Raw genomic sequence first — 10441 nt, 5'->3', positions numbered from 1 at the left:
TTTTTTTTTTAAACTAAAATTATTTTATGTTTTATAGCCACTTATTGTTCTCATTTCTCCCATCTGATTAAACCAGGGTATCAAATTCATTGGTTTCTGCAGGCCAGATGAGGGGTGTGGGGCCAGTTTGTGTGCCAGACTGGGCCAGCAAACCAGGTGTGTGTGACCTGGCTGTAGTGCTGTGTGCACCCCGCATGCAATGTGTGAGGCCAATCATTGATCCACATGCAGTACCATGGGGCATATCTTTGACACCCCTGGATTAAACAGACCAGATTGTTTCTCTTGTTTGTAGACTGTTTCCTAGGTTTCTAGATGGAACAGATAAAAATACCTTGATGTTGTATAGTATAGATACCTTGTAAAAATTTTAAATAAACTTTGACCTGAGAATCTCCCTTAACATAATGTGACCATACAGTTTTGTGGAGCATTTGCTACAATTTGTTTTTTTTAACACTTGGCTGTTTTTAATTTCTTTTGGTGAAGCTGGTATTTAAAGATGCTGCAGTGTTGCAAATGTAAACAGTGGTTTCATGAAGCTTGTGTGCAGTGTCTCCAAAAGCCAATGCTTTTTGGTGACAGGTAAGAAGCTTGAACTCAACTCTTTGTTATGTGTTTGTTTGAAATGTTGGGTGTTAAATATTCCATGTGTATTTAATAGGTTTTGTTGTAATAACAGTGCATTTAACTTAAGCAACGTCTCCATATACTTTTATGTAGAATTATATTACAAAATTGAGAGAGGTTTTTTTTGGCTTTCTGGCTCTTCCTCGAGCAGTTGATTAAAACTGTGATTGGCTTAACTGTGAGTTAGATGTGTGGACAGGTTTGCAGTACATAGTTGCTTAAAAATTCAGAGGCTCTGTAGAGTGACCAGTAGATGACTAATTATGGTATTGTGTATGTTACAACTTGATTACAACTAAGTCTTTCCATAAAGCATTTAACTAATTTTATTTTATTTTGTTTTTTGTTAGGTTTTATACATTCATTTGCTCAGTTTGCAGTTCTGGACCAGAATACCTCAAACGTTTACCCTTGCGATGGTAAGTACAGCATAAAAGAAAACGCATGCAATACCCTGCTCCAGAGGCTAACCAGGATCTTTGATTATAGCGTTCTGCCAGTGGACAATTAAACACAGTGCACATAGCAGTTGGCATTTTAAGATGCATCAGAATAAAGTTTTATGAGAAGTGAGTAACTTTGGCATTTCTATAGAAATGAAGGTTACTCAGAAATTTAATCACTTTAAAATAAAAACATTAAGTGTTAATTAGCTGCAGGGAAAATGCATTAAATCTGCATCATTTAAATGATATAAGATGCAAAGAAACTTTGGAACTAAAATAACATCATAACCGTGATGCTGGACGTTGGATGAAAATGGTACAAAGAAGAAAAATCCTCCAGAAAGGTGGTTTAACTGCAGACTTATGTTCCTGGAAATTTTTTGAGAGACTTTTTAGTCAAGTGAGGCCAACAGTTTTGGGGTAAGCTTTGTTCAAAGCGTATGAACTAAAGAAATAACCATCAATTTCCTGATCCAATATTTTTGAATTCTAGGGTAGATATAGCACATCTATGTCTTTACAACCTAAGTGTTATTCATAAGAAGAAATACTTTGATTCGGAACTTGAACTTATGGCATACATTAATGAAAACTGGGATCGATTGCATCCTGGTGAGGTAGGTAGTTGAAATATTCTAATCTTTTGCGTTACTTCAGCCAAAACAGTCACAAAACAACTGAGTGAGTTAGTGGACTGTGTTATGCTAGATAATTATAATGGTCCCTTCTTACTTTTAAAATGTTAGTTTAAAAAACCAAGAAACTTAGGTCGGCAATTTTTCTTTAAAGGAGAAAATCCATGTTTTTCCATGGCAAATGGAAAACCTGGATCCCTGCTGATTTTAGAGAGAGCATATATCAGTCTTCCCTTTCTGGGCATCATAGTAAGTACAAAATTAATAGCTAGGATAGTTGACAAATACATGAGAATATTTTTAAAAGTTTTGAACCCCGTCAAATGTATTTTGTACACTTGAACATATTTCATCTTGATTGTCTGATTTTTATGTAGCTTAGAACCTGATACATAACAGTTGCTACCTTTTTCTAAGTAAACCCTTTAGTAGATAATCCAGTCTTAGACAGCTGTGGAAATTCTCACCTGGAGAGCCTTTTAGTTGTACAGCAATTTTAAAAAAAAAAAAAAAGTCATCTTGTAATCATGACTTTTAGATTATATTTAGAAGGTTTTTAGGACTTTTTTGCTCAAATAATGCATTAATTCATTTATGCATTATTTATTAATTTAAGGTTCAAAAGATAAGCACAAGAGCAGAGAATGCTGTGGCTCTTACTCTTTCATATCTTTTGAATAAAGTTTTATGAAAAAATTGAATATTCCAGCTGGCTACATGGCTTTGGAATGCTTACTCTGCCTGAAAAGTAGGTTTTATGTCTGATTTTGACTTTTGATTTTTTAGTATTGGGCAGAAGTGGAACAGGAGTAAATAATTTACAGGGGTGTAGGTTGTAGCTGTGTTGGTCTAAGGACATGGGCAGAAAAAGTTCTTTTGGGTAAATCTGTTATCTTTTATTAGACCAACTTATGTAACTTGTCATTTAACTGTTTTCCAATCTAAGCAGAATCTTGATGAGTAAGCATTCAAACAGGGTATAAAGTGAGAGACATTGGCTTTCTTTTTTTAAGGGTACTTCCAGTTGGTTAAGTGGCAATACATTTAGACTTCCGAAGGAAGTTGCTTGCTTTCCATTTAAAGACCAAATGTTGAGAGTTGCTCAGCTTTTTCCCCAGTGGGCTGGATGGGCAGTATCCTTTCTGTCTGCTAGCCAGATCCCACTGGTAGTCCCAATCTGGCACTGGGGCCGGTGCGTTGGGTGCTGTGGAGCCATGTGGAGAGAACTGAGGCAGCCCAGCTGCCACTTGGCCCTGGGGGGGGTGAAGAGGGGCATGGCCTGCCCCAAATTGGCCCCTAGTTGGGGGGAGGGGAGTGGTGCCCAGCCTGTGACCCAGATGCAGGGGCGGGGGTGGGACCCAGCTGCAACTGGCAGTGTGGGATTAAGGAATTTGGTGTGGGTAGAGTCACTGTATTAATGGCCACCTTGCCCATGCCACCAAATTTCCCAGGGGGGAGCCCCTCAGACTAGATGCAATGGTTCTGGAGGTTGAGCACTCTTTGTTATAAAGTAGAGGTTTTCAACCTTCTTTTAAGGAGTGTACCCCTTCTGGTGGTGGCAGCCAAATGCGGAGTGCGGGGTGGGAGAGGCTTGCACGCAATGGTGCAGGGTGGTGGATGATGGCAGTGGCTGCCACGTGTAAGCCCCTTGCATCTGGCTGACCCAGGTGGTGTCTGTGTGGCCCACAGAGGGGAGCCACTGCCCTCCTGACACTCCTTGGCCCTGCTTCTGGAAGGCAGTGGTGCAGGGTGGTAGATGGTGGCACTCGGTCCCTATTCTCCTGTGTGTACTCCCTAGCACCTTTCCAAGTACCCCTGGAGGTGCATGTACCTCCAGTTGACAGCCCCTGTTGTAAAGCACTTCAGGTAAGATAGTGAAGACAGTAGAGCAAAATTGGAAATTAAGAGATTATCAAGACTAGGGCTCCATGTCTCTTCTTCACTTTGGGGGCAGGTGGAAATGCTGAACAACTGTAAGTTGGACAGCCTGAGTCACCCTCTTCTTTTTTTTTTTTTTTTTTCCTTGGTAAATCTTGGGTCTTTCCAAGGTCACTACTCAAGTTCTTGTTTTAGGGTGCCAACAGAGTCTGAAAAACAACACAACCTTGGTTTATATTCCGTCTCTCTAAATTCTGGTCGATGTTAAAGTTCACGTTCTTTGGCGATGGGCAGACTGCAGCAAATACTGTTGTAGAAGAACAATGGAAAACCTGGGGTTCTGTTTATAATGACACAGGGTTAGGAGTAAAGCAACTTCAGTAACAAATAGTATTCTAAAGCTTACTATAAATCTGAACCTATACTCTTAAAGGACCTTTCATTTAGGTCAACAAGTTTGTTTTTTTTACTATTGAAAATTCTGTAGGGTGAATCACTTCTCAATACTTTACAGCTGGCAGACACACCAAAATCTGAAAGATATGAGCATGTACTGGAGGCATTAAATGATTACAAGACTATGTAAGTTGATTGGGTTTTATTATCCATTTAAATTGCTCTTCAATTTTCATTCTAATGTAGATTCTGCTATTCTCAGGCACCTTAAAATATTTACTCAGAAATATGATCAGTGGTGACTTCAAATGACTTTATTATTAGATAAATTATCTCTTTCAGCTTTTAATGTCATATGATAGTTGAGGTAGCTATGGGAGATGAATCATTAGCAAAACTGCTTTAGCTTCCATCCCTTTTTCCACTGTTGGCATCATGTACTGGTGGGGAGGAAGGAAAATAAAATAGAAAAAAAGCGCGTAATATAAAAAGAAGGTTCTAGTTTGTCTCTCTTTAAAGTTTCTATATGTATAAAATGATTTTATATAGCCTTCTTATTCTGAATTTAAAAAGAACTATTTTAAAATTATCTAGGTTTATGTCTGGAAAAGAAATAAAGAAAAAGAAGCATTTGTTTGGCTTGAGAATTCGTGTTCCTCCAGTGCCACCAAATGCTGCTTTAAAGGCTGAGAAAGAACCCGAAGGAACATCTCATGAGTTCAAAATTAAGGGCAGGAAATCATCTAAACCAATACCTGATACAAGGTAAAATAAGTCAGTAGCTCAGTGACTTTAGTAATCATTGTAGTGGTGCTGAGGTTTTACAGAAATAGCTCTCGAAATGAACATTACCATTATGATATAGCACACGTCTACATCTCTGGGGTTAGTGTATTAATAACTGCTAAGCAGAAGGAACATGCCAGTTTTGTAGATCCTGTAAATTTAATCATTTTTAATTTTTTCAGTGACAATTTAAAGTTTCCCATAGTAACAACTAGACATTTACAACATTTTTTTTTTTAAAGCTAACTTGACTTCTAGGCCTAGAATATAATCAACTTCATTTTTTTAAAATTATGTTACTAACTGTTCATTATTAAACCATTAACATATAGATATAGCTAGTTCTGCATTTTGATTGTGGTTGATTTTACTTTACCCTTTTGAAGCTGTTATGCTGAAAAATAGTGAAATTTAGAAGTGTTAAGAATAGTAACTAAAACATAGGTTTTCTATGCTCAGTTCTGTTATGTAACTACCTGAACAATAAATCTAAATAGGAAGTAGGATTTAAAGTTGTAAACCAGACTATGGACAACCATTTACTTTTTGTGCAACACGTCATTATCTTGGAACAGTGTTTAATTTATTAACAGTTTATATCAAAGTTGAATTTTCTGCATGAGAGTTCAAGCAGTTTAATGTGCACTCTTACACCAACTCCTGTTAATTTTGTATGTTACTGGAAAAAATCTTAAGCTTAACCCATTTCCTAACAATGTTGGTTTGCACTACAAGCAATATCTGTAACTTTTTGTTTAATAAAATTTGTGTTTTACAAGGGTAACAATTTAAAATAATTTGTTTAGAGAAACTTTTATGAACATGACCGCTCCAGTTATGTAAACAAAATGTTGTGTTTCTTCTAGGGAAGTAACTAATGGTATAGAAAGGAAGGGGAAGAAAAAATCAGTAGGTCGTCCCCCTGGTCCCTATACAAGAAAAATGATTCCCAAAACTCCAGAGCCATCTTCTTTGGTAAGTTTTGGAATCATATTTTCCCTGTAGTGCAGTATATCACTCCTAAGCAGAACTGTGATCACTATGATTTAAACTGTTTTTGTTTTGTTTTGGTTTTTTTTTCCAAAAATTGATCACCTGTCTTTTGAAACTGTCTGAAGTGACTTTCTTTTTCTCCCTTCTCTTAGGAAAAGGAACCAGTTCCAGTGGTAGAGACCCCAGTCCTGGATTTGCCCTCCTCTGTTGGGTAAATGAGAAATGACCTCAAGCCAATTCTAAGATATCTTGTTTATCCTTTTCTTATGAAATACCAGATTTTTTTAAAGTTAGATTGCTTTCATTACATGGCAGTCCTATTATCTTGCATCTCAGGAGAGCTGATGGAACTGCACATTCATCTAATACCTCAGATGTGGAATCCACAGGTGCTGCCAGTACAAAAGAAACTACCTCATCTAGCATTTCACGACATTATAGGTAATTATGGGAGTAGTATGTATCATTTTAAAATATCTAATATAACTTACCTCATGGTAAGTGTTGATTTCCTCCATGCTGTTTTTCTGAAGAAGAGGCAGGGGAAAGCTTTTGAAAAACTTTGCCTTTTAAGGCAAAGCAGCATTTATGTTTCAGGAATCCTGTAGAGCTCTAGTCAGACTTGCTGTAATATTGAATTTGTTCTTCTTGTTATCCATTCTTCCTGTTGTTACTAACTACTGATTAATGGTTACATACAAGCTGCACTTAATCTATTTATAGGAGAAGTAACTTAGCAGTATGACCATTTCTTCACATTAGACTTCTGTTAACTTTTTGAAAGCACTTGTTATAACAATTCTTATTCGCTTCAGAAAAATACCCAGTTTACATTAAACTGATATCAAATGCAGTGTATTTTGGACTTCAATTATTGTAGAGCATTTCAATATTGATTAAATTATTATTTAAGTACAGCCTACTTTTCTGAATGGTATGTAAATATTTATTGTTTGGAAAGGTCCTCTCCATACATATTCATATTTAGGAGTCCTAACAATTCTTTATCAGTTGAGATGGTCCCTTGCAAATCACGTCCTAGTTTTCTGATTCCAAATGCATCTCATTTTCCTCTTTCTATTATAAAGTTGCCAAACACTTTTTTTTTATGAATCATTTTCATGTGAATTCTGAGAATCTAATGCCGATTCTTAAATCACAGTACATTAAATAAGATCTTTTGAAAAGTAATAGCTAATAGCTATGGAAACAATCAGCATTTAGGTTTTTGCTTTTTCTTAAGTTTGTTTGAAAAGTTTCAAACATTTAAATACATTTAGCTTTGGAATTTCAATTTTTTAAGGAACTTACCAAACACAACATCTTACTCTACATGCCATTCTAACATGTGCAAGATATAAACATGAATTTAACAAAGACTTATGTCCCTGACACCTGCAATTGTGGTTAGTGCTTACTTCTGTAATCTTTTTTTTTTTTTTTTTCCTTGCCATTGGTACAGCTAGTCTTTCTGAACTTTGCATTTAGAAATTGCTTGGGGTCATGTGGGGGAGATAAAGGCTGTCAGTGATCAGAAATGTAAAATTGTATTGACACACACTAACAATATAGAAGATCTTTTAAAAGGTTTTTTGCAGGGGGAGAGAGAGAGATTTGGGGGAAAAAAATAATTTCCAAACAATTTGCCAATGGAAAGTTTTTGTGTCATATGTTTTGTTTGGTTGTATACAGTTTTATCTAATATCAGGTCCCAGATGCACATTGCAGGCTGTAATTATGACTCCATAAATGCTGCCATGTTAGCAACCCCGAAACAGATTAGTTGCCCTTGTATCTATGGATTCTAATAATAGTCCCAACAGTGGTTGTTAGTAACTTTGAAAAGGAGGAGAACCTAGTTGGTTTGGGGCTGGTCTTACTATACTACTGGTAACACTGTGTACTTAAAAAGTATTGATTGTTTACATTAAGTTTGGCTAAGTAAACTGCTCTGCCCAGTTGTTTTTTTTTTTTTTTTTTTTGAGGAGGGCAATATAAGTGCATAACTGTTGCATGCAAAACCTCGTTCAATCCTAAAACCATGCGCTTAAATGGAATATACTGTATTGTGGGTTGTAACAGAGGGCTCGTCTCCCTAAAAATTTCACCTTAATTTAAAATGTGAATTTAAACTGCTAAAATGAAGCTGGTGCAGTTCCCTTTGGAGGATGATATAATTTTTTGTTTGAATGGTGATTTTTAAGAATGAGCATAAGCTAAACCAAAAAAATCATTCTAGAGTAGGAGCCTACATGCGTTTGTCATCAGTTTACCTGAAGTTAATTTTTAAAGTAATTTAGTTCAACTGCTGTAATTTCTTGTGTAGATAATGCTTTGGACTACGAGTTTGTATGTAAAGCACCATGTGCACTCTTGATATTATACTAATGATAAATAAGATACCAATAACTTTATCACTAATGAGAATGGTACAAGCATTGCTGAAGTAAAGTAATATTCTACAAGGTAATATTAGTGTTTTTTTATATTGTCTAGCTTATCTGACTCCAGAAAAAGGACTCGTACAGGAAGAACTTGGCCTGCTGCAATACCACATTTGAGGAGAAGAGGTCGCTTTCCAAGAAAAGCACTCCAGACTCAGAATTCAGAAATTGTAAAAGATGATGAAGGCAAAGAAGATTATCCATATGATGAACTCAATACAGAGATTCTTAATAATTTAGCAGATCAGGAATTACAGCTCAATCATCTGAAGAACTCAATTACTAGTTATTTTGGTGCAGCAGGTAGAATAGCTTGTGGTGAAAAATATCGTGTTTTGGCTCGTCGGGTGACACTTGATGGAAAGGTGCAGTATCTTGTGGAGTGGGAAGGAGCAACTGCATCCTGACTGTAGGACTGAACATTATGTTCACTGCACTGTCATCTGTAGGTACAGTTTTTAACCCGGAGCCCTGCAGGAGATGTGTCTTTTAATGTGTTTCTAAAAAAAACAAACAAAAAAAAAACAAAAAAACCCCAACAAACCAATTTAGCCTTAACATGTACTTCTTAACATTACAACTATTGTAATAAAGACGTATCTTTTTAAAATCAGATCTGATACTTAAATTTTTTAATCTGAGCATTGTTAGATTGTTTTAGGTTGGAATATTTTGGGTTACAATTACTTAATGTGCATGTTTTTTAAAAAAAGACATTTTCTAGAGAACATTCCATGGACGCAGTTTTGTGATTAGGAAAAATATTATGTAGATAGCACAAATCTTTGGAGAAACTTGGTTTGTTTTCTTACCCAAATGTTTGCAGAAATGTATTTCTATTTCAATATCCTCTAGATTTCCTAAAGTGCAGTGTATATAATGCCTACTGAAGACTGTAAAATAATATTGAAGTTTTCTTTCAAGCAAAGTGTAAGAGAAAAAAGAGGAAAAAAAAAGAAAAAATATATTGAGCCTGTAAATTGCTCTGTGACTAGACTTTGTTGTCGTCTTAATATATTCTTTGTGTGTGTGTGTGCTTGTGCGCGCATGCGTGTGTGTGTGCATATACATATATGCACACACGTTCTGTGTGTGTGTGTGTATGTGTGATTGTGACCTATGCAATACAAATTATGGGATCGGGCAGCTTTTGGAGTATAAATCCCATAATTTTTTTTTATCAGGAATAGTTGCAGTATTTACAGCAGCATTTCTTCTCAGGCTTTATTGGGTGCTGTTGCTTGCTATGTACTAAGGAAAAGTGTCAAATCAGTGCAGTGTGTTCTGACAATGGATGCAGTCATTGATATCTCCATATACTCCTCAAAATGTACTCAATTAGTTTCCTTAAAAATCAACTGCTCAAAACCATAAAGCAGGATTTGAATATTTTGAACATAAACTCTACTAGAAGTATTTTAAAGATTTTTGTGGCCCATTGATTGTAAATCGTGTCCCAGTTTTTTAATAATAAAAAAAAGTTGATGGGAATCTCATAAAAAAATCTTACAATATCTATGGTGATTGTTAGTCATGTTTGGATAAATGTAGTATGAACAAAGTATATTGTTGCACAGGGTCAACAAACAGTATGTTGCCACTTTAAGTAACATTACTGCTTTTATTACAACATTACCTCCTTTTGTTTTTAAAAATGTACCAAGTTTTAAATTGCTAAGTTAGTTTATCTTATTTGTAAAAAAAAAAAAAACCCACACAGTTTATTGCCAGTATTAGATGTATTTCTTGTCTGTTTTTTTTTTTTTTTGAGGGGTTTTAGCCAAAGAGTTAATAGAAGAATATTTTTATTTTGGTGGTTCTTTATCTTACTGCTTGAAGCTTCTTTTCTTACATACTTGGAACTCACCACCAAAATAAAATTATGTAATGTTTATTAATTACATAGTGGCTTAAAATGTACTGCCTGAGTTGCTACTTATTTATTCCATTACTTGATTATTTGACTCTCTTTTTAATATTATTGCCTGTTTTGAGCATCTTCAAAAGATGATTTTTCTGTCACCTTATAGCCAAAGGAAGCAGAGAACTTTGTTGCCCTATGCTTGGTTTGTAGTTGGCCAGGTAATAAATGAGCTTTACGAAAGTGCTAATTAAAAATTGCCACTTCTATTTAACTTCTCTACTTTTTTTTCTCACACCCTCAGCTATTAATTTAATGTTGCCTTGCCTGTAGCTGCAATATTTTGATAACATAAGTTCATATTCATTTGAA

General features: G+C 35.5%; 1 protein-coding gene across 1 annotated transcript in view; it reads left to right on the top strand.

Moving 5' to 3' along the window:
• The window catches only part of MTF2 (metal response element binding transcription factor 2), a 37287-nt gene extending 27375 nt beyond the window's left edge, over window positions 1–9912 (top strand). The window contains exons 6-14 of the mRNA XM_019530600.1: window positions 490–585; window positions 981–1049; window positions 1570–1693; window positions 4104–4171; window positions 4580–4750; window positions 5638–5746; window positions 5917–5975; window positions 6101–6205; window positions 8261–9912. Coding sequence (XP_019386145.1) covers window positions 490–585; window positions 981–1049; window positions 1570–1693; window positions 4104–4171; window positions 4580–4750; window positions 5638–5746; window positions 5917–5975; window positions 6101–6205; window positions 8261–8615 — 1156 coding nt within the window. The 3' untranslated portion in view covers window positions 8616–9912. The remainder of the gene's footprint in view (window positions 1–489; window positions 586–980; window positions 1050–1569; window positions 1694–4103; window positions 4172–4579; window positions 4751–5637; window positions 5747–5916; window positions 5976–6100; window positions 6206–8260) is intronic.
• Window positions 9913–10441: the final 529 nt, after the last annotated feature.

This window comes from Crocodylus porosus, unplaced genomic scaffold, assembly GCF_001723895.1.
Source record: "Crocodylus porosus isolate Cpor-Errol unplaced genomic scaffold, CroPor_comp1, whole genome shotgun sequence".
In the NCBI taxonomy this organism is placed as follows: domain Eukaryota; kingdom Metazoa; phylum Chordata; order Crocodylia; family Crocodylidae; genus Crocodylus; species Crocodylus porosus.
Note: the sequence above shows the minus strand (reverse complement) of the source record. Positions and strands in the feature narration are given on the sequence as shown.